Source organism: Chionomys nivalis, chromosome 1 (assembly GCF_950005125.1).
Source record: "Chionomys nivalis chromosome 1, mChiNiv1.1, whole genome shotgun sequence".
Classification (NCBI taxonomy): Eukaryota; Metazoa; Chordata; class Mammalia; order Rodentia; family Cricetidae; genus Chionomys; species Chionomys nivalis.
Window position 1 is genome coordinate 127,409,840 of NC_080086.1, and position 24,569 is coordinate 127,434,408.

The 24,569-nt window shown below is 42.1% G+C and overlaps 1 protein-coding gene across 2 annotated transcripts in view; it reads left to right on the top strand.

Annotated features, from left to right (window-relative positions):
• Nucleotides 1–1,913: 1,913 nt before the first annotated feature.
• Eif2ak2 (eukaryotic translation initiation factor 2 alpha kinase 2) overlaps nt 1,914–24,569 on the top strand; it is a 47,008-nt gene continuing 24,352 nt past the window's right edge. Inside the window, exons 1-11 of one of the 2 annotated variants that reach the window (XM_057779061.1) lie at nt 1,914–2,026; nt 5,268–5,399; nt 6,560–6,680; nt 10,825–10,958; nt 11,852–11,969; nt 12,348–12,427; nt 12,711–12,798; nt 13,679–13,713; nt 14,761–14,811; nt 22,264–22,386; nt 23,360–23,482. In XM_057779061.1, the coding sequence (XP_057635044.1) occupies nt 5,284–5,399; nt 6,560–6,680; nt 10,825–10,958; nt 11,852–11,969; nt 12,348–12,427; nt 12,711–12,798; nt 13,679–13,713; nt 14,761–14,811; nt 22,264–22,386; nt 23,360–23,482 (989 nt within the window). In that variant the 5' untranslated portion in view covers nt 1,914–2,026; nt 5,268–5,283. The remainder of the gene's footprint in view (nt 2,027–5,267; nt 5,400–6,559; nt 6,681–10,824; nt 10,959–11,851; nt 11,970–12,347; nt 12,428–12,710; nt 12,799–13,678; nt 13,714–14,760; nt 14,812–22,263; nt 22,387–23,359; nt 23,483–24,569) is intronic. The other variant, XM_057779072.1, reaches the window with a different exon arrangement.

A 24,569-nucleotide genomic window follows, 5' to 3' on the forward strand; every position in this document is an offset into this window, starting at 1 on the left:
GAGCAGGGACTTAGTGACCTATGGGACAATAAAGAAAATACAAATGGAATTGGAATTCAAGAGGAAAGAAAGAAAGAAAAAAGGAAGAGAGGGAGGGATGGAAGGAGAGAGGAAAGGAAAGGGGAAGGAAGGGAGGCAGGAAAGGGCTGTGTTAAATAGATAAAGAACATTATGACTGGGCTGGAGAGATGGCTCAGGCTCTTCCAAAGGTCCTGAGTTCAATTCCTAGCAACCACATGGTGGCTCACAACCATCTGTAATGAGGTCTGGTGCCCTCTTCTGGTCTGCAGGCATACACACAGACAGAATATTGTATACATAATAAATAAATAAATAAATATTGAAAAAAGAACATTATGACTGAACTTTTTCAATTCAAATTATTAGAAATTTACAAACCCAAAAGGTTTAACAAACTCAACATAAATAAAAAGATGGTGCCAAAACACAAAAGGGCAGGAGAGAAATGCAAATTGTTTACTCCAAAACTAAGAAGAGAGAAAATTTTACCCCAAAGGGACAAAAAGCACGTCCTCCATGAGAAATTCTTTTGGGGCTCACTGAGGCTCTGCAATCAATGGGCACCTCGCCTGCTCAGTGACCAGATCAGCCTTGATAACTCAGTCCTGATAAACTCTCACTAGCTGCCAAAACTTCTGAAATGAGCACTGGACAACCCGGTGAGAAGCTGACAGCGAGGTCTCCATGCCACCTGCTCACAAAAGCTTCTGCAGAAAAGAATGCCTTTAGTGAACACTCTCAGGGAAATGGCCAATTACTCTGCCCATTACGGTCTAGGTGGCTTTCTCTAGCATTGCCAAAGGTCTCCTTATCACCATCATTCCATCATAATATCAGAAGATCTGGCTGAAGTGTTAACCACTGAAGGAGGTGCCTTTGGATTTTCCTGGAGGTTATGGTTAGAGAGCGAGTGAACAATTTATGCTTTCTTCCTCTCCCGATATCTCCCGATAGTCTCGGCTCCCTAAGTCGCTGGGTGTTTGGTTCTGAGATTGCCCTGTAGTATCGGCTGGCCTCAGACTTGCTCTGTAGCTCAAGATGGCCTTGAGCTTGCTTTTCCTGTCTTCGCCTCCCCAGTGTTGAGATTACAGATCTGGACCACTATGTCTGGTCACTGCGGTGTGGGGCTAGAGCGATGGGTGGCAGTCTGACAGCTGAGCTACATCCCCGACCTATGCTCCGTTCTTGAGAATGGATCTCATGTAGCCCAGGCCGACCCCAAATTTATTCTGTAGCTGTGGATGACCTTGATCCTCCTTCTGGCACCTCCCAAGGGCAGGACTGCAGACGCGCACCACCATACCCAGCTCTCCCTGGGTGTTTTTAATTTCCACACCAGCAATGGTTGACATTGCGATCTCATTTCATGAGGACCACTACTGTGCTCAGTCTGCAGGACACCAACTGAGCAAATCACTGCAGTCATGCTCAGCTGCTAGAGAACATACCAACCTCCTTCAGACCAAATTCGGAATCACCTCCATTCATATTTCTTGAGCTTCTTTTTACAAATGAATGGCATTCATTTGTCAAGTAAACTATTTTCTTTCCATCATATTTTGTCCATATCCTTTTGGGGTATGATATCTAAAATTAGATATCCCGTAACCTATTAAACACCGCAAGCAGAAGACTTGAGTTTCTCCTTCCTCTTCCAGGAGAGCTTTGCCAACATAGGAGTCAGAAAATGTTCAGAAACCTGGGAAAGCACCTATGGCGAGCCGCCCCTGTGGCTGAGCTGGAGAGCAGAGGCTATCCAGACTTTGGCTCCCGCTCTGGGACTCCTACTTGTCGCCACGCCTACCTGTCCTCTCGCGGGTGCCTCACGCTGCGGGAGGGGCTGAGTGCTCCCGGAAAAGGATAGGGGAGTCAATGGGCCTGGCCTAGGCTTCCACCGACCCCAGCAGCGACGGGGAGCAGCAGCCTGGACGCGACCTCAGAGCCCCCATATTGCAATTCCAATTCTAAGCCAGGGTGCCGGCCACCGTCCAGATCCAGGAACGCGGTAGGACCTGAGGGCTTATTTTCTCACTTTTCCTGGACAGCAGTAGTGGGACTGGGACCTATAAGGAAAGTGACAAACCCGATGACCTGAAACTCTAGAAGCCCACCCGAATGATTCAGGAAAAGACTTTGGCTGCACAGCTGTGATGGTATTCCAGTTGGTAGGCCTCTGTGTCAGCCGGGTCTCGCTCCATCCTCCACCTTGTTCTTCTCCATGTAGCTGAGTCTTCTTCTACTCCGAACCGGATGCTTGCTCTCCTGTTCCGACCTCTGCCACACCAACCCCTACAGTCAGGCAAAGCCCCCCATTGCCGACCACTTTCAGACTTCCTTGGTGCTTCTGGGCCAAGGCCAAGTACCCTTCAGCTCCTGGTCTTTGTGGTGCCTCTTCCCACTTCCTGGAAAGCCCTTCCCCCACCCCACCTCCAAGGAATAGCATGTAGAGACCCCTCTCAGTATCCAGTCCTTCTAACAGAACCAACTGTATGAGCAGCGTTCCCTGAACAAGAACTTCTACTCTGCCCTCCCTGTCCCCCAATTCCCGTATTTTTCTCCATTTTCCAATTAATACTTAGTACTGCAATTTGTCTGTATCCTTCTATACCAGTAAGGTCCCAAGAGCAGTTTTGTTTTGCTTGTATAATCCTAGCATCTACTACCTGACAAGTACTCACTACATGTATGTTAAATGGATGTTAATTCACAGATACCCTTGTCTTCTAGACAAATGAGATTTCCTGTTGCATGGATAGTACTAGAAGTGCCTTGCCTCCCAGAATCTAAACACATTCCCTAGGCTATTGCCCAGGACCTTGGAATCTTGTGCAGATGGCGCTCTTTCTTCAGCTTGCCCTGTGAACCTGACAGGGCTGGACCACTGTTTGCAGCTTCCTCGTTTATATATCAGATATGAGATGAATACATGCTGTATGGGAAGTAGCTGCTGGAAGCGCATCAGGCTTTTGGGGAGTTTGAGGGAAGTAAGACCAGTGTCTTTGCGACATAGGTGAGACAGGCAGGTGGCATTTGTTGGTTCATGTGATGGACAGCTCTTTGGGTGAGTGAGTAAGAGCTGTAACTGCTCCTGCGGAGCTCACGGATGAGGTTATAGAGCAGCCGGCTGTGATGAGGGTTGTGAGGGGAAGATGCTAACTGTCCCTGCAGCATCAGAGAAGACCAGGCCCATCCTGGTAGGTGAATAAAAACTGCCCAATAGACAGCGGGCTCCAATTCATGGGAGCATGGAATGGGAGGTACCTCCGTTCTCTTTCGTGGATGGACTCATTCATTCATTTGTATCAAGCCTTTATTAAATCCGGTGCCTCCTTTCCTTTTTCAGTTAAAACTGTTACATTTATGTTTAAAAAAAATTTATTTACTTTTTATTTTGTAATTATCTATGTATCTGAGTATGGGTATGGACATGGGAAGGCAGTTTTTCTTGGAGTCCAGAAAGGTATCAGATCCTCTGAAGCCACAATTACAAGGAGGTTGTGAGCTGCCTGCCACAGGTGCTAAGAACCAAATTTGGATTCTCCGGGAGAGCAGCAGTGCTCTTAACTGCTGGGTCATATCTCTCACTGGACATTTATTTTATTTTATTTTGTGTGCATATGTGTGTTTGTACATGTGCTTCAGTGAGCCTGTCTAGTCAGAGGATAACTTGTGGAAGTCGGGACTCCTTCCACCATGTAGGTCCCAGGGATTGAACACAGATGGTCAGTCTTGGCAGCAAACGCCTTTACCTGCTGAGTCATCTTGCCAACCCTGGTGAAAACCGTAACTGTGTAGGTAGAATGTAAAGCCACAGCCTGGAGGTGATCACAGGAAGGAGTTAAGTAGGGAATAGGATACTTGAGGATGAGGCCCCTGGACAATATTTAGATGAAAAAGAAGATGAAGAAGGGCCGAGAAAGAAGGCAGAGAAAGTACAGCTTCTGAGAGAGGGTGAAACCCCAGATATCAGGTGACTCACAACCTAAGCTAAGAAGGGGGAAGGAGAAGGATGGAAACGAATGAATAACTGACATTGACTATTGAATTTGGCAAAGAGTGAGCCACTGGGAATGTCACAAGAGCAGTCTTGGTGGCTGGTAGAGGATCCAGGATCTGAATGATGCTTTAAGTCAGCGGTTCTCAACCTTCCTAATGCTGTAACCCTTTAGTACAGTTTCTTATGTTGGGTAGACCCCAGCCACAAAATTATTTCATACTTACTTCGTAACTGTATTTTTGCTGCTGTTATAAATCACAATGTAAATATCTGATATGCAGCCCCTGTGAAAGGATCGTTCAACCCCCAAAAGTGTCCCAACCCACAGGTTGAGAACTGCTGCTTTAAAAGCTCACAGTGTGAAGATTCTCGTTGAAAATTTAAAACTTTATGTGGAGTTAGGGATCAAACTTGAGGCTTTGTGCATGCTAGACAAACCCTCTGCCAAATGAACAGTGTCTCCACCTGACGAAACCTTAAAATTTCGAGTCCACTTTTAAATAGATAATAGAAACATAAAAATTTCCAGATTTACTGGGCATTAAGTGATATTTTGATAATATGTGTACAGTGTATAATGTCTAAATCAGGTTAAATGTATCTATCTATACCAAGATTCAGTTTTTCCCTTCTTTCTTCTTGGTAATGGCACTGAGTATCATTTTGCTGTTTTGTTGGCCATTGCTGTGTCTCCTTAGTACTCAAGTCCTTTGCCTATTTTCTAATTGTGTGTGTGTGTGTGCAAATGAACATATGTAACATAGTCATGTGTGTATGTTTGTGAACATAGTCATATTTGTGTACACAGCTGTGTGTACATGTATGTGTGTTGCTGTATTGTGTGTACACAGTTGTATATGTGCACATGTGTGTATGTATAATCCATAGCAATATATGTTATACAGCAATATGTGTATACATAGCCTTGTTTTTACCATAAGAGCTGTAATTCCACTCCTACATTCATTACGCCTTCTCAGGCAGGTAAACAGACTGAGTCATCTCACTCCTTGGAAGCCAGGAGTAGATCAAAGGGCGGGGCCCTCTTTCCCTGGCCACTGGTTTTGAAAGTAGGTGTTTTAGGAGGAGAGAAAGATTCTGACACGAAGCGTTCTCTGAATTTATGTAGGGCTGAGATGAGTCCCGTAGAGAAGACCCACTGTCTCTGGTGGTTTCCTATGCTGGGCTGGGAATTCAGATTATCTGTAATCTGTTAGTACCCTGCATGCAAACACCTCTTCCATTGCAGGTTACTGGGAGGAAACATGGCCAGTGATACACCGGGTTTCTACATGGACAAACTTAATAAATACTGCCAGGAGAACAGATTAACAATTACGTATAAAGAAGTTTGTACTACAGGACCTGTACACGACAGAAGGTAATTTGTCATCAGGAAGGGTATGAGTAGGGCCAGGGAGGTGACTCAGTGGATAAGAGGTCTTGCTATGCAAGTATGAAGACTCAGTTCGAATCCCCAGCACCCACATAAAAAGCTGTGTGTGGCTGACCACGCCCTAAGGCCGGTATTCTGAAAGCTAATTGAAGTAAACATAGAGCAAAGACAGGAGGATCGCAGGGCTCTCTGGCTACCAGCCTAGCTCTAAGTTCAATGAGAGATCCTGTCTTAAGGGAGTAAGGCGGAGTGATAGAGTAGGATGCTTGGAGTCCTCTGACCTCTGGATGCATGTAGATAATTCTCTCCCCCAACCCCACACACAATCACACACACACACACACACACCCTCTCAGGAAGTAAAATGGTGGGATGAAGGAAGAAAAGTGAGACCCAGATAACAGAGGTGTAGCTCACTGTTAGAGCATGTGCTTAGGATGTAAGGCCTGAGTTCGATTCCAGGCATTTAAATGGGAAAAAAAAATTGAAAAACCAAGCAGACACTAGAATGTCTGCCCTATAAACGTGGAGTAGAGGGACAACTGTGGTGCCATTCGGAGGTCGGACTTCAGCTCCACAGGGAAGCTGCCAGAGTGCTGTGAGAGTCCAGCAGAGCCTGGGAACTCGGAGGACTCGAGAGAGACACAGAGGCTGGAGCCGTGACTCAGTGAGTAAAGACATTGGCCACCCAGCCTGATGACCAGAGATTTCCTCTGGGACCCACATGGTGGGAGGAGAGGAGAGAGTCCCCAAAGCTGTCCTGTGATTTCCAACAAGCATGTCCTGTCTCGAGCACACAGACAATACGTACGCTCACACACCTCACCCCTACGCTAAATAAGTAAACAGGGAAAAAAACACTAAGCTTGGTAGCTCATCCTTGTAATCCTAGCACTTGGGAAGCTGAACCAGGAGGACTGTAATGAGCTTGAGGCCAGCCTGGGTTATACAGTGAGGCACTGTGAAGAAATAACAAGAAGAACAAAGAAAGAAAAGAGGAAAAAATTACAGACTTCTCCCTGCGTCGAGAAGACATTGTTGTTGGAATCCTGAAACGTGCATGTGGGGCGGTGGAGACCAGAGTGCTTGTCCTTAGGAGAATGACAAACTGTGTGATATGTTGTGAACGCTGTCTTTTTAATCAGGTTTACATTTCAAGTTATAATAGACGAGAAAGAATTTCCACAAGCCGAAGGTAAATCAAAGCAGGAAGCAAAAAATGTTGCTGCCCAACTTGCTGTTGACATACTTAACAACGAACAGCAGGTGAGTAATTGGCTTTTTATCTGATCAAAGGGAAGCTGTAAATATGTATGTATGTATGTATGCATGCATGTATTCATGTGTGTGTGTATAATCTCTATCAGTGAGAAAATGCATGTGTCAGTGTAAAAACACTCATTCAACGTTTTATTTCTTTTCTCCCTATCCCCATTTCTCCTGAGTGAGAAATACACCAGGAAAATTGTTGGCAAAGCTGTCACTTCTAAGTGAGTGCTAGCAGCATTTTCATGCTCTGAACTTAAATACACATGGAAAGATGAGACTGTCCAGTGGAACATGGGCTGATAAGGGCTAGGAAGTGTCCCTTTCGCCTCAGCAAGCAAACAAAACAGAGGAAAGACATACAAGTCCTGGTAGGGAGAGCTATGCACCTGAAGGGAAATTACAGAGGACCAACACACACACAACACTGGTGTCCCTGAAGATGCAAACAGGGTGAATAGCACATAAAACAAACAAACAAACAAACAAGCAATAAGTTGGCCTATCTGGTCCCTAGGTAGGTGGGGAAGGTATATGATTTTTTGTTTAGCGTGCAAGAGGTCCTGGATATAATTCTCTAATATCAAACATACAAAGCTATCTGGAGATTTTTCAGCTGAAAATGTTTATGAAATAAAGACACAGCATTAGATGAAATTAGTTCCACACGTAGCAGAAATACAGAAGTACCAAGACCAGCCTTGATCCTTGTGAAAGCACTGACCTGAGGGAAAGAGGAGGAACTTTACCAACATTGAGGCAGATGGTAAAAAGCTCATGTTATCTGCTACAATATCAAAACCAGGAAGCTGGAGCAGTGGCTGCAAATGAGACATGAAGGGATTGATGTGTGAGATGGGAAGATCATGCTCAGTACTGAGAAGTGTTACCTTCCAACAGACTCCTGGATAATCTTACTGAAGATGACATCCTTAGAACCAAGTCAAAAGCAACCAATAAAAACCACAAATTCTCTTATTAATAAGCTAAAAGTGAGTAAAAAAAAATAGGGTAACCTCTTTCTCTCAAAGTGGAAGAAAGACAATAATATCAATGGTGGAAATTTGTGTAGAAGAAGACAAATAGTAATAAGGATGAATGAAACCCAACACTAGTCCTTTGGTAAGATTCATGGAGGAGAAACTTTGGACCAAACCTGATCTGGCGGGAAATAACGAAGGTTCAGGCCATAAGAATGCTGCTTCTGTGCACATCTTTTCTGCTAAGCTGGAGCCAGCGCAGAGATTTCCTTCCATCCTTTACTCTCTGTTATGGGTTTTAGAAAGGGTGCAGCACCCTAGAAAGTGTGACAATACTGTTTTCAGGAATAGGAGGGGTGTGTGGGTAGGGAGGACACAGATGTCCAGAGTGTGTACTGCTCTTACAGAGGACCCAAGCTGGGTTCCCAGGTGTTGGGTGACTCAAGCTCCAAGGGAACACAAGCATCTTCTGGTCTCCTTAGGCACCGTCATGCATGTGCGTGCACACACACACACACACACACACACACACACACACACATAAATTTTAAAATAAAGGTAATAAAATAAATCCTAGATTGTAAGATAAGAAAATAGGTCTGGTTTGTTTGGTTTTGGTAAGACGTGCTATATAGTTCAGGTTAGCCTTAGCCTTTCTATGTAGCTCAGGATTGCCTCAGACTCTCTATGTAGCCCAGGCTTGCCTCAGTCTCTCTATTGTACCTCAGACTGGCTTTAGATTCTCTGTGTATGTAGCTCAGGCTTGCCTCAGACTTTATTTTAGCTCAGGATGGCTTCAGATTCTTTGTGTAGGTCGGGTTTTCTATGTATTTCAGGTTAGCCTCAGGCTTTCTATGTAGCTTAGGCTGGCCTCATGTTCTCTGTGTGGCTCAGGTGGGCCTTGATACTCTTTTTTGAATAATTTCTTTATTCTTTGGGAATTTCTCATCACACACCCCAATTCCGTTCATTTTCCAGTCCCCCCATATATACCCTTCACCCTTGCAGCATCAACCCCAAAAGAAAATTGAAAAAATTAAAACCAAACCAAATCAAAACAAAGAAACAAGAACAAAACCAAAAACAGAACAAAACCAAACCCCTCTTCGCTTGTCCATCTTTTCCACCTCTCCAACACTTCTTCCTTGGTCTTAGTGACGTTGCAAGCTTCCACACCAACTCCAGTGTCGTCTGTGTGACATGACATATGTCATTATGCCGGATGGGAGCTACATGTCCCATGGGACTAGGCTTCCTGGAGGTCAATGGCAATGGCAAAGAACTCCTCTTGGCTATCCCGCGGCCGCCGGGAGTCATGGAGAGCCTGCAGTCACTTCACAAGCTCCAGCAGGAATTAGGTGGGGTAGATGTTAGTTAGGCCTTGGTACTCTTGCCCCTGACTGCTGTAGGAAGTCTTACGGTCATGGAGGTATTGGCCACTGTTGAGGCATAGATGGGTTTCTTGATTAGCTAGCTATGTGGAGTATGGGCTTTGCACAATCTCTTTAACAATGATATTCTATATATCTATAGGACAAGGATTGTCTCTTCAGGAACAGCTCTGGGATAAAGAAGCACAGTATGGGAATGTATAAGACTACGCAGAACCCTTGTTATACATGGGGTGTATGATGAGCAAGGGAATAGATGGGTTAATGTTGATGGACAAAGACTGCTATATTATACTTTGAACTTTATGGATAGGCTTGCTAGATCCCAACCCCCATGGTGTCTGCTGAATAAGAAGGTACAAAAAAGTATATTTCAGTAGGTGCAGAGAACTGATTAGGCATATTTGGTCACTAGATGAGATAAAGAAATGGTTAGAAAGAGGAAGGGCCATGATAGCGATAATGAGACAGAAACTTTCTATTCTTAGATAAGATGAAACCACTTATGTGAGATTTACGTTCCCAGGAACAAGATTTCCTCTTCCAAGCATGTCTTATGTCTAACCCCTGTTCCTGATAATATGCTTTCCTTAAAAAATTGCTGATGTGACTAAAAGAAGCTCTCATATTGTGCCAACTAATGACACATGACCATCTGATTTGTTCTTTGTTTTGAATACTATATAATGAAAACAAAAATTCAGTAAAATCGCAGCACATTCCAACCACTCTCTTGTGTGTTGTGTCATGCCGACCTCATGCCTTCCCGATTACCAAGACCCTGCTTTTCCCATGGTCTGAGTGAGCCAGACTGTGGCAGGGAGCCACTGTGCGTCACACAGCACACCCTTTTATCTAATCAGCTTTACCTGCAAAGGTTCATTGCAATGAGTCACTAGTCTGGTCCAAAGCCTGTGGTTTCGGGCACACCATCATCACTGGGTCCTCACCAGAACTCCTCTTGGCTATCCCGCGGCCTCCGGGAGTCATGGAGAGCCTGCAGTCACTTCACAAGCTCCAGCAGGAATTAGGTGGGGTAGATGTTAGTTAGGCCTTGATGCTCTTGCCCCTGACTGCTGTAGGAAGTCTTACAGCTATGGTTATCAGCCCACTGGGGCGTGGCCTCTTATACTATGTAAGCAGACATAGAGCATGCTTCAGGCCTCTTTACCTGCCTCTCTGTGTCGGTTGCGGATTTCGGTTTCTGATCTTCGTTCAAGCAGAGGATTCTAATTTGTGAATCCACTCCTAAATAAATAACCATATATTTCTCAATTCTGAGCTAGTGTGAGATTTCTTTTAAGCGTCCTTCTTCACCTGACTCCCCGAGGGCTGGAATAACAGATGTGCACCAGCACACCTAGCTTTGCTTTTCTTAGTGAAATTATAAAAGGAAAAGAAGTGACAAATTGTCTACTTATAAATTGCCAAGAAAATATATTTTAAGTGTCCTTCCCATACCAAAAAAGGAAGAAAAGCATATAAGGTGATAATTGTGGCAATTTTCTGAATTCAGCCATTGTGTGGTGTATAAATTCATGCTTCATGTTATATAACATGGATATATGTAATTTTAATGTGCCATTTAGTATTTTTAAATTAAAAGGATAATTTATTTTTGCAGATGTTTTTCCTAATATGCATATAGTTACAATTTTAATAAGGAAATATATTTGGGGAATCCATAATGTATGTTGTCTCTTATATTACTTATTTAGTAATTTCATATGATAATTCCTGATCTGTATTAAGCACATTTTCTTTTCTTTGTAGGCAGATGGTCATGCGGATGTTTCAGAAGTTTCATCTGCTGGGGATTACATAGGCCTTGTCGATAGTATTGCCCAGATGCAAAATCTGTCTGTAAATTATAAACACTTTGTCTCCAATACTGATTCGTCCCAAAGGTGAGACGTGGCTTGGCTTCTCCTACCGTTTCACTGTGTACCAGCCATACCACTAAGAGGCTTTCACATGTAGCTTTCCAGAAGTCTTTGCCCCCTTATATACATTTATTACGAAAGGTTTTTAATGAGTTATAAACATCAAATACCCAATACCTAAGGTTTGAGGGTCCATTGGAATCAATTTTGGCTGATTTGTTTTTCAGTAGCCTCTGCTTTCCTTGGCTTTGCTTTTGACATTTCTGTTTCCTGTGGTCCACAAGACAGTGAGTGTGGTACCGGAAGCTGCCTGAGTGACAGGAAGGCCACGTTCGCCAACCTGGGAGTAGAGTAGGTCGCACTGATTGTTCTAGTTTATTAAGAGCTGTTATTAATCTTTTACTGTGAGTTAAACTTCATATGTAATGTGTGAACAAGCATCAGAGTCAGGAGGCTCTGAGAACACCCCAGTGGGCTGTCTTCCCCTAGTACTGCGTCCTCGTGGCTTATCCTCTTTACCCCCGCTCTGCCAGCTGGTTTTCTCTCCTATTTGAACAGCCCTAGAAAATTCGCTGGATCCCCGCCTTTTTTCATTCCCTTTAAATCTTTTCACTTGGGACTGAAAAGTTTTTATTTGCTCGCTTGCTTTTAAAATCATCACGTGGTGTTTGCTGTCAGTCTTTCAATGAAACAAGAAAGAGTTATATTTTACCTGGGAACTGTAAGCCAGGATATCGAGTGTTTCTGGTTATTCAGATAGATTGGTGACTCTTTCTGTGGAGTTAAAATTATATGAGGTAGGAAACATAAATACAGTCTGATCTCAAGGCCTTTATTTGTCTGTAGCAATTTTTTTCAAATTGTACATTGATTGACAATATTTTTGATATGTGAATGAATACTCACATTTTTTCTAGATTTATTTGTAAATGCAAAGTTGGGTTGACAACATTTGGTTTAGGAGCTACCGAACAGGAGGCAAAGCAGCTGGCAGCTAAAGAGGCATATCAGAAGCTTTCAGAGAAGAGCTCAATGGTATGTGCTATCAGTTATTGTAATTTGTACACTTACGATTCCCTCTTAAGTTGACTTCAGGTTAGATTGTTTGCATAATGCAGGCATTTGCCAATTGCGTAACAAATGATTCCTCCATTCTGTGTATCACCAATGATCCATGAACCATGGGGCTAGGAGATCTTAGGGACGTAAAAGTCCTATGGGAGTGCAGGGTTGCTTTTAAAACTTAGCTCAAACATCCATGAAAATGTGTTAATTTTGCCATTCATTGTTTGTGATTGTGGACTGGGTAATATATGGGAAAAATATGGGCAGTAGCATATGTCCGGGGGTGAGCCACTGTAGAGAAGGAAGTTAGGTGCCTAAAAGCCTGCTAATGCTGTGCCTTCTCTTCAGAGAGCTGACAGAACATCCTCTGGACCAACCACATCTTCATCCAGTGGCCTCTCCAGCAACTCATCTATATCAAGCAATTCGTGAGTCTGGGTAGCCAGTGTGGTGAATGGGCCGAGGGAGGGGCATGCTTGAGGCTGTGGGTCCAATCCCCATCACCTCCCTTCCCCCAAATTTGGCTCCAGAACTCTCACCAAGTGGGTCACAACCACCTGTAACTCCAGCTCCATGGGATCCAATACCCTCTTCTGGCCCCCTGGGCCACACAGACACACACACACACACACACACGCACACGCACATAAACACTTAGGTAAACCTTCAATAATCAAGACTGAATTCATAAAAGTTTTGCTTCTCTTCTAGTGCTTCTCTGTCAGCACCTGAAAGTGATTTCTCAGAGAATGCATCAAAAAGCTACTGGGCCAGCTCTTCTTTCGAATCCCCTCTCATGGTACGGTACTCGTCCCAAAGCTCCAAATTTTGTTTTTTGTTTTCACTTAAAATAACTTTTACATTTTAATTTTATGTCAATGTAAAAACGAGTTTTATTTTAATTTTATGTGTGCTCACTAAAGTATGATATTGACAGTCATTGTTTCTTTCTTTTTCTTTAACCATCATTCACATTAACTTCCATTCTTCACATGCAAAATTCCACGCTTCTCTCCCATTCTTCTCCACCTACTTTGTAGACCGACCAACCTGCCAGCCTTCCTTCCTTCCTTCCTTCCTTCCTTCCTTCCTTCCTGCCCCCCCTCCATTTCTCCCTCCCTATATTGGGAATCAAATTCCATCTTCAGGCATTCTAGAAAAACCCTACCTCTGAACTATCTTACCCTTGTCCTTTTGAACATTTCTATTATCTTGTTTTTTAATTGTCCACCCAACTGATTAATTAGTATTTGGTGTAGTTCCATTTCTACTTAGAAAAAAAAATCAGAACTGAACTTAAAAATCAGGTTTAATTGTTATAAAAGCAATATGCTTATAAAGAACTACAAATCTGTAAGAGAAAGACAATTGATTCAGTAGAATGGACGCTGTCTGAAGGGGTTTGCAACACCAAAGTTGGCAGCCAATGTAAAAAGATGCCTTATTCCTCTAAAGATGGGGAAAATACAGTTCAAAACATCCATTTGATACCATTGCACAGCTGTTTGGTTGGCCGTATTCCAGTCTTGCAGTAGTCACTGGTAGAAGACTCAGGGAGACTGCAAAGATCCATGAAGCTGGTGACCTTACAGACTAAGGAACCTTCCCTTAGAGTCAGCCCCAGAAATGAGATACTTCCTCTCCTCATCTGAAACGCCTTCCCTTTTCCTGTGTTGCAGAACAGTTTCAAAGAAAATAAGAGGAAGTCAGAAATGTGAGTATCATCGCGCCCTGAACATAGTTTGGACAAAGGTTCTGTTTCAGACTCTGTTCCTCGTGGTATTGGCAAATATTAATATACCTGTTTATTTGACAGATGTATCAGAAGCAGTGGAAAGTTTGAGAACTATAAACCAATTTAACCCCAGAGAAACACACACACACACACACGCATGCCCTGCACACGTGCACACACACACATTCACATAGTGTACTGTAGATATAAAGCCCTATGGTGATGCAGCTAGAGACAGTAGTTTTGAGTGTTATTTTGTAAAACACTGTTGAAGATTTGGGCTTGGAAGTGTTTTTAAGAGAAGCAGATATGTATATTTATAGATGGATAGGGTAAAGATAGTGTAATAACTTGCTATTTTTTTAAAGACCAAATTTTATATAAATCATAGAAAACTGAAGAGTAAAGACATACAGTCAGAAAAGAAGGCAGGAGACATAAGGAGCTGCCAGTACTTTCTGAGCAGTATATTGAACAACATACAACTCCTGAGGTGGACAGGTGGAGAAATAGGAACTTGCCACACGTCAGGCCGGCAGCTCTGGTGCCTGTGGCAGTGAGGAGGGAAGAGGAGGATTTCTGAGAAGGATTGGGAAGGCAGGGTAGACATGGCTGAGGGAAGAGAGTAGCCGGGTGGGGGACGAGGGCCACCTCAGTCAAGACTCAAGTATTGCTGTGTCTGGTATGAGGTGATGTTTGAGCATCCTACTGTTCTTGGCTTTGACCATCAGGGAATGAGGGCCAGGGGGAGTGACCCAGGGGACCTCATTCCTAAGGATGTTCTGATTCTGGAGAAAAAGGAGATAGGAGGTCTGTGGTGGGTGTGTTTGGGTGAAAATGGGAAGCAGAAAAGGGATGAAACAGGATCCTAAGAAGAGAACCAACAGGAGGTGTTTTTCTGAAGCTGATACATTTCCTGTCACCCTGAAGCAAACTATATAATGCCCAGTGCGTGGCATAAAGTCTGTTCTAAAGTTATCTAGGTTCTAGTTTTTTCTGAGTTTTGTATTTTTGTCTCATTTTTAGAAAACTGTCACCAAATGCTGCGCTAAGTAATAAATATACCATGGAGTGCAGGTAAGGGGAGTTCGTCTAATGGTAAGCGTGCTCATGAAACAATGATTCTTCAAGTTATATTTCCACCCAAGCAATCCATGGAATATGGTAAAACTGAAAGCAAATAATCCTTTATATCCATGATTTAGATTAAAAAGAACAGAGAAAGGAAAGGAAGAAAGGAAGGGGTGGAGGAAGGAGAGAGACTCCTGTGAGAATTGAAACCGATCTGCTTGGACCTGTTTTCCAGCTCTACACAAGATTTCTCTAGACTAGAAAGGCTGGGGTTCATCTTCTGTAGTTGATGTTTCAGTTAATTAAATACCTAAGTTGAAGGAGCCTGTTTGAATCAGCAGGACACTGAATACAAGTTTTCAAAAGGACCAATAAGTGCTTATTAAGCACCTAATATATACCTACTACTGTTTTGGGCACTAGGCTTATGGTAAGCACAAATAGAGTAGAGTTCTCACTCTCAAAAAGTTCGAGGTAATGACTGACATTTTGGAAATAGGTCTGAGGATATGGCTCAGCTGTGCAAACTGTGAGTATCAAGTGCCCCTATATAAAAGACAGGAGTAGGGGGCTGGTGGCTCACTGCTTAAGAGCACAGACTGCCCTTCCAGAAGACCCAGGTTCAATTCCCAGCACCCACATGGCAGCTCACAACTGTCTGTAACTCTAGTTCTCAAGGATCTGAGACACTCACCCATGCACATAACAATAAACTTTAAAAAAAGGAACTGGTGTAGCAATACACGCATTTGTGACTCAGACACCAGTGGGAGTGGAGGAAGTGGTGAAGACATGCAGCCCCTTGCAGCCAGCATAGCCATCAGTGAGCTCCAAGATCAATGAAAGAAAGATCCTGTTTCAAAAAATAAAGTGTAGAGCAGGCCTGAGGCAATGAACTCCACAGGAGCAGGACTGAGCCAGTTACTAGGCCAGAGCTGGTTTAAGGCAGAGAACTCCAAAAGAGAAGGACTGAGAAAGTGACCTGGGCCTGAGCAGGCCTGCAACTGTGAACTCCACGAGAGCAGGAGTGGAAACAGACAAGGGTCATTCTCGGAAGCAGAAGCAGAAGCAGACCAGTAGCCTAGGCCAGAGCAGGCATGAGGTGGCAAGCTCCATAGAGGTTGGACTTAGCCAGCTACCTAAGCTGGAGTGGGCTGAGAAAGTGAGCTCCATGGAAACAGGAGCAGATCCAGACCAGGGACATTTGCAGAAACAGGTCTGAGCTGACAGCAAACTCCACAGGAGCAGAGCACAGCCCAGAAGCACTGAGTACCCTCCAGAAACACAGAGTGACCAACGGGGTAACTGGAACCATGGCACTGACTGTACCACGAGGGACAACCATCTGAGCCTTGGATCCACTGGCACCTAGAAGATTGATCACCAGAATCATAGACAGCCCCACTAAACATACAGAATAAAGAAAAAATATTAAGAGTTGCAAAGGAGAAAGGCCAAGCACCATACAAAGGCAGACCTGTAAGAATTACACCTGACTTCTCATTGGAGAAATGACAGCCAGAAGGTTGTTGTCAAGCATTATGCAGACATTCAGAGACCATGCATGTCAGCCCAGTCTACCATACCCAGCAAGACTTTCAATCACCATAGAAGGACAAAACAATATATTTCATGACAAAACCAGATTTCACCAATCCCTAGCCACAAGCCCAGCCCTATACAGAATACTAGAAGGGAAATTCCAACACAAGGAAGGTGGCTACATCCACAAAACACACACAATTAGAAAAACACACAAGCTAATATCACCACCAACAAAAACTAAATTAACAGGAGCAATATCATTAATATCCCTCAATACAAATGGACTCAACTCACCTATAAAAAGACACAGACTAACAGATTGTATATGAAAAGAGAATCCATTCTTCTTCTACATACAAGAAACATACCTCAACCTGAAAGACAGACATTGTCTCAGAGTACAAGGTTGGGAAAATACTTTCCAATCAAATGGACCTAAGAAACAAGCTGGTGTAGCTATCCTAATATCTAACAAAATAGACTTCAAACTGAAATCAATCAAAAGAGACAAAGAAGGACATTTCATATTAGTCACAGGAAAAATTCATCAAGAGGAAATCTCAGTACTGAACATCTATGCTCCATATACAAGGGTACCCTCATATGTAAAAGAAACACTTCTAAAGCTTAAATCATATATTAAATCCCATATACTAATAGTGGGAGACTTCAAGACTCCCTCTCACCACTGGACAGGTCAAGTCAGACAAAAAATGAAGAGAGAAATAAGGGAACTAACAGATGTTATGACTCAAATGGACTTGACATCATTAGAATATTTCATCCAAACATAAAAGAATATACCTTATTCTCAGCACCTCATGGAACCTTCTCAAAAACTGACCACATACTAGGTAACAAAACAAACCTCAACAAATACAAAAAATTTTGGAATAACCTTATGTATTTTACCATAGTTTAAAACTAGAATTCAACAGCAATACTAATTCCAGAAAGCCCACAAACACATGGAAATTAAACAGTGCTCACCTGAATCATCAATGGGTCAAGAAAGAAATAAAGAGAGAAATTAAAGACTTCCTAAAATTCAATGAAAATGACCACATAACATACCCAAATTTATGGAACATAATGAAAGCAATGTTAAGAGGAAAGTTCATAGCACTAAATGCCTACATAAAGAAGCTGGGAAAATCCCACTTTAGTGAATTAACAGAACATTCGAAAACTTTAGAACAAAAAGAAGCAAACTCACCCAAGAGAACTAGACAGCAGGAAATAATCAAATTGAGAGCTGAAATCAGCAAAATAGAAAAAAGAAAACAATAGAAAGAATCAATGAAACAAATAGTTGGTTCTTTGAGAAAAATTAACAAAATAGACAAAACTTTTTATCCAAACTAACCAAAAGACGCAGAGAGAATATCCAAATTAACAAAATCAGAAATGAAAAAAGGGACATAACAACAGAGGCAGAAGAAATACAGAGAATCATCAAGTCATATTTCAAAAACCTGTACTCCAGAAAATTGGAAAACTTAAAGGAAATGGACAATTTTCTGGATAAATATCACTTACCAAAATTAAATCAAGACCAGATAATCAAATTAAACAGACATATAACTGCTGAAAAATAGAAACAGTCATCAAAAGTCTGCCAACCAAAAAAAAAGAAAGAAAGAAAAAGAAAACAAAAAGCCAGGACCAGATAGTTTCAGATAAGAATTCTACACGGTTTTCAAAGAAGAACTAATAGCAATACTCCTCAAATTGTTTCACACAATAGAAACAGAAGGAACATTGCCAAACTCTTTTTATGAGGCTACAATTACTCTGATACTCAAATCACAGAAAGACATTACTAAGAAAGAGAATTACAGACCAATCTCACTCATGAACATTGATGCAAAAATACTAAATAAAATAATGGCAAATCGAATCTAAGAACACATCAGAACCATCATCCACCATGATCAAGTCAGCTTCATCCCACAGATGCAGGGATGGTTCAACTAAATCCACCATATAAACAAATTGAAAAATAAAAACCACATGATTATCTCATTAGATGCTGAAAAAGCTTTCTACAAAATTGAACGTCCCTTCGTGATAAAGGTCTTGAAGAGAGCAGGGATACAAGGAACATACCTAAACATAATAAAGGCAATATACAGCAAGCGAACAGCCAACAACAAACTAATTGGAGAGAAACTCCCAGCGATCCCACTGAAATCAGGAACAAGACAAGGTTGTCCTCTCTCTCCATATCTATTCAATATAGTTCTTGAGGTCCTAGCTAGAGCAATAAGACACCAAAAAGAGATCAAGGGGATACAAATCAGAAAAGAAGAAGTGAAACTCTCACTGTTTACTCATGATATGATAGTTTAAATAATCAACCCCCAACAAATCTACCAAGGAACTTCTACAACTCATAAACACTTTCAGTAATGTGGCAGGATACAAGATTAACTGAAAAAAATCAGTAACCCTCCTGTACACAGACGATAAATGGGCTGAGAAAGAAATCAGAGAAACATCACCCTTCACAATAGCCACAAATAGCAAAAAATATCTCAGAATAACTTTAACCAAACAAGTGGAAGTCTTGTATCACAAGAACTTTAAATCTTTGAAGAAAGAAATTGAAGAAGACACCAGAAAATAGAAAGATCTCCCATGCTCTTGGGTAGGCAGAATTAACATAGTAAAAATGGCAATATTACAAAAAACAATCTACAAATTCAATGCAATGCCCATCAAAATCCCAGCAAAATTCTTCAAAGACCTCAAAAGAACGGTACTCAACTTCATATGGAAAAGCATAAAACCCAAAATAGCCAAAACAATCCTGTACAATAAGAGAACTTCTGGAGGCATCACAATCCTTGACTTCAAACTCTATTATAGAGCTATAGTACTGAAAACAGTCTGGTATTGGTATAAGAACAGACAGGAGGACCAATGGAACCGAATAGAAGACCCGGATATCAATCCACACATCTTCGAACACCTGATATTTGATAAAGAAGCGAAAAATATCAAATGGAAAAAAGAAAGCATATTTAACAAGTGGTACTGGCATAACTGGATATCAACATGTAGAAGAAAGAAAATAGACCAATGTCTATCACCATGCAGAAAACTCAAGTCCAAATGGATCAATGACCTCAACATAAAGCCAGCCACACTGAACCTCATAGAAGAGAAAGTGGGAAATACACTTGAGTGCATTGGCACAGAAGACCACTTTCTAAATAGAACGCCAGCAGCACAGACACTGAGAGAAACATTAATAAATGGGACCTCCTGAAACTGAAAAGTTTCTGGAAAGCAAAGGACATGGTCAAAAAGATAAAACAATAGCCTACAGAATGGGTAAAAATCTTCATTAACCCCACATCAGACAGAGGTCTGATCTCCAAAATATACAAAGAACTCAAGAAATTGGTCATCAAAAGAACACATAATCAAAAAAAAAAAAGAGTTCTGATGAAAACAGAGAGCTCTCAACAGAGGAATCTAAAAATGGCTGAAAGACACTTAAGGAAATGTTCAACATCCTTAGTCATCAGAGAAATGCAAAACAACTCTGAGATTCCATCTTACACCTGTAAGAATGGCCAAGATCAAAAACATTGATGAAAACTTATGCTGGAGAGGTTGTGGGGAAAAGGGAACACTTCTGCATTGCTGGTGGGAATACAAGCTGGTAGTCCTTTTGGATGTCAGTGTGGCAATTTCTTAGTAAATAAACAATGTTTCTCACAACCCAGAAATACCACTTTTGGGTATATATCCAAAGGATGCTCGGTCGTCCCACAAGGACGTGTGCTCAACTATGTTCATAGCAGCATTGTTTGTCATAGCCAGAACCTGGAAACAACCGAAATGCCCCTCAACTGAAGAATGGATAAAGGAAAATGTGGTCCATTTACACAATGGAATACTACACAGCAGAAAAAATAACAACACCTTAAATTTTGCAGGCAAATGAATGGAGCTAGAAAACATCATTTTGAGTGAGGTAACCTGGACACAAAAAGACAATTATCACATGTACTAACTCATAAGTGTTTTTTAAACATAAAGCAAAGAAAACTAGCCTACAAATCACAATCCCAGAGACTTAGACACCAGTGAGGACCCTAAGAGAAACATACATGGATCTAATTTACGTGGAAAGTAGAAAAAGACAAGATCTTCCGAGTAATTTGGGAGCATGGGGACCTTGGGAAAAACTTGAAGGGGAGGGGGAGAGGTAGGGAGGGGAGCAGGGGAAAATGTAGAGCTCAATAAAAATCATTAAAATTAAAAAAATGATGCTGATTTGGAATTTGGGGTTAGGCTTCAATATGAAGAGAAACCAAGAATGCATTCCTGTAATACCAACACTTAGGAGGCTGAGGTAGGCGTATTTCTGTAAGTGTGAGTTCAACCTGGTCTACAGAGTGAGTTCTAGGACAGCCAGGGCTATACAGAGAATCCTTATATCATTATCATTAAAAAATGAAACATTAGAAAAATCAAGAATATTGTGTTAGGCTATGTTAAACCGTTCTCTTCTATAAATGAATGTAGAAATGAGGAAAATAAGGAAATAAAAAGTCTGTTTGTTAATAAAAATAAAGTGTAAGATGGGTGTGGTGGTCCATGCCTTTATTCCAGTACTCAGGAGGCAGAGACAGGAGTATGTCTGTGGATTTGAGGCCAGCCTGGTCTACAGAATGAGTTCCAGGACAGCCAGGGCTACATGAGGACCCTGTCTCACAAAAGAAAGCAAAATAAAGAACAAAGGTACAGAGTCACTGAGGAAGACCACTACCATCAATCTCTTGCTCACAGACACACACACACACACACACGCACGCACGCACACACACACACCAGTTTTTTGTAGTTACATGATCTGTATTTACATATTTATATGGCCTTCATACAATTGTAATTACAAAATCAGACCAGAATTAAGGAAGAACAGTAGTATGATTAAAAAAAAAAATGGAGGGGCTGGAGAGATGGCTCAGTGGTTAAGAGCATTGCCTGCTCTTGCAAAGGTCCTGAGTTCAATTCCCAGCAACCACATGGTGGCTCACAACCATCTGTAATGGGGTCTGGTGCCCTCTTCTGGCTTGCGAGCATACACACAGACAGACAGAATATTGTATACATAATAAATAAATAAATATAAAAATATTTAAAAAAATGGAAACAAAGTCCCGAGGTCAGCCTTCTGTGGAGAAAGCACGTGCTTGACGTGTAATGAACAAGGACACAGCGTGATGGGATGAGGTTGGAAGAGAAGTGGGGACAGCGCTGCATGGCACCTTGTGGGCTGTTTAAAGTTTTCCTGTTCTTTGCCAAATGCAAAGGCAAAGCTAGAGGAGGTATAGGTGACAGGGAGAACTGATCAGACCGAGTTTTCATAGCTAAAGGAGAGCAGGAGATGCGGGGTATCAGTCAGCAGGCCACCACTGCAGGAGCCTTAAGACCGACCCTGGGTGAGGATGCTGGAAGTGGAGAAGAGTGGGCAGATGGTAGTGACATGGGCTAGAAGGAGGAGCGGGGCTCAATGATTGGATGTGGGGCATAAGGAGGGGAAGAAGCAGGTTGTTCTGGCCCAAGGAAGGCTCAGGGCTTCTGCTTTCCCTCTGGTACCTGTGGCACACAACTGAGTGATTCTTTCTAGATTTAATACATGGGGGTGGGGCGAATTTCTCATCTTCTTTGTACTCAATGAAAAGGATACTTCAGTGTGTCCTATGTACAACTAGAGGGGGTGATCTGTTTTATTGACTTTTTCCATCAAAAGAAGAGAGAAGGAGAAGGGGAAGGAGGAAGACATTGTTTTGTGACTCAAGAGCTCTACCAAATGTTATCAAAGACAAGTAAGAAAGAATCGTTTTGATCTTACTAAACCTCAGCAATGACAGCAATATCAATCCTAACTAGGTTTCAGAAGGATTTTGAAGACATAGAAGAAATTGGCTCAGGTGGATTTGGCCAAGTTTTCAAAGCAAAACACAAAATTGATGGGAAGACTTACGCTATAAAGCGTGTTAAATATAACACAGAGTAAGTAAATGTCTGGCTTTTGTGAACACAGTGTGTTGACCGTCACCATTCTTTATATATCTGTCCTTCATTACTTACTTATTTCTTGTCCTCTTTAACTTTTCATTATGCCCACAGGAGTTTGGCTTTTCTGAAATGGCCTTACCTTACAGTGGGTATTTCTTTCAGTTTAAAAATATGATTGCCTCTAGCCAGGCAGTGGTGGCGCACGCCTTTAATCCCAGCACTTGGGAGGCAGAGGCAGGTGGATCTCTGTGAGTTCGAGGCCAGCCTGGTCTACAAGAGCTAGATCCAGGACAGGATCCAAAAGCTACAGAGAAATCCTGTCTCAAAACACCAAATATATATATGATTGCCTCATGTTGAGACAGTCCTGGACCCTGAAACTGTTGACTTACTTGGTTTAAGGTGATTTTCTCAATTTTTCTTATTTTGAGATTCTCTGCTCTCTGATGTCTCTGGCTTGTGTCAAGTTGACACAAAACCATTCAGCACAAGGTAATTTCAAGAAACTGTTACAGTGTCTTAGCTCTTGAGCCCAAGCCCTGTATTTTTGTCATACATTGAAAGTTCTAAGTTAGGTTCTGCTTGCTGCCTGGGTTACCTGCCTTTGTTGCCCAAATGAGATTCACTTGTAAAATTCCAAGATTTTGAGACACATCTACACAGAATATCAGATATGTATAGCTACTGAAAAATGTATTACAGACACTAAGATAAGATACAAATGATGTTTAAATTTTAGATGTCTGTCATTTAAGCCACTATCCTTTCTTTTATGTTGAGAAGGAAAATAACCGTGGTTCTATGCACTCAATCCCTTTTGTTCCCTCATGAGTTCTGGTTATCCTGCTAAAACTTGTGTGGGAGCCATTGTGACTATTGAACAGGGGTTGCATCTGGTTACCTTAGAAGTTCCGTAATTATCAACAATAGGCAATAACACATTTGTTTTCTGGGTGCTTTTAACTAGGAAGACTGTGCGTGAAGTAACAGCGCTGGCAAGGCTCAATCACGTCAATGTTGTTCAATATCATACTTGTTGGCAGGGAGAGGACTATGATCCTGAGCAGAGCGTGGATAGTGATTCTAGTCGGTAAGATGAGATTCTCACAGCTGCAATGGGATGGAAGACCCTTGTCATTTATTTTGTGAGGGCCATCACATTTAATGATCACATTTAATTGGTCATTACATGTAATGATCAGAGCCACCTCTGAAACACACTGTGTTCTTTTTTTTATACAGGCAAGGCAACAACGAATGACCTTGCCCTCCCGGTTCTTCTCTACTTTCTGAACTTGTTTTAATTACTTTGTTTTAGACTCACTACATGGCACAGACTAATCTCAGGGAGGTCCGCCTGCCTCAGCCCCCAATCGATGTGATATCCCAGGCACAGGCACATGCCAGTATGCTTAGCTCAAAGCTGCTTTAAAAAATATTTTTGATGGGATGGGGAGATGGATCAGTAGTCAAGAGCATGAATCACTCTTGCAGAGGGTCAAGCAACTATGTCAGGTGGTTCACGCCCACCTGTAGTTGCAGTTCTAGGGTATCGTCTGGCTTCTGTCGGCACCTGCATTCATGTACACATACCCACACAGAGACACAGACATGTAATTTGAAAATAAATCTTAAGAAGAAAGCTTTAAAATTTCCTTAGTTGTTTTAAGGAAATTTCCTTAAAACATGTCCAGCATTCATGACCCCACTCTTCTCCATAGAACCAGTGCAGGTCATATACGGCTTGTCAGAGTTAAGGCAGACTTAATGTGTAGGTGTTGAATCCAAAGGCCTTCTCTTCTGCTGCCGAAACTTGCCTGTCTCTCTTCTCAGAGGCTCCTGGCAGTACACCTCTGGAATGTAGCTGTAGCACTGTGGTGGAGTGGTGAGCTATGGCTGGACATGCCCTGCTGGTATCCCTAGTGTTTGTTTTGTCTCAGCCCCTTCTTCTTTTTTTTTTAACTTTAAAAATAATACCAATTAAAATTCCCACTTCCTCCTCTCCTCCCGTTTCCCTCCTGTTCCCTGCCCACCCTTTCCCCCCACCCCTCCAGTCCTAAGAGAGCACAAGGTACCCTGCCCTGCCCTGCAGGAAGCCAAGGCCCTACCCACTAAATCCAGACTGAGTAAGGTGTGCATCCAAATAGAATAGGATTCTAAAAAGCCAGAACATGCAG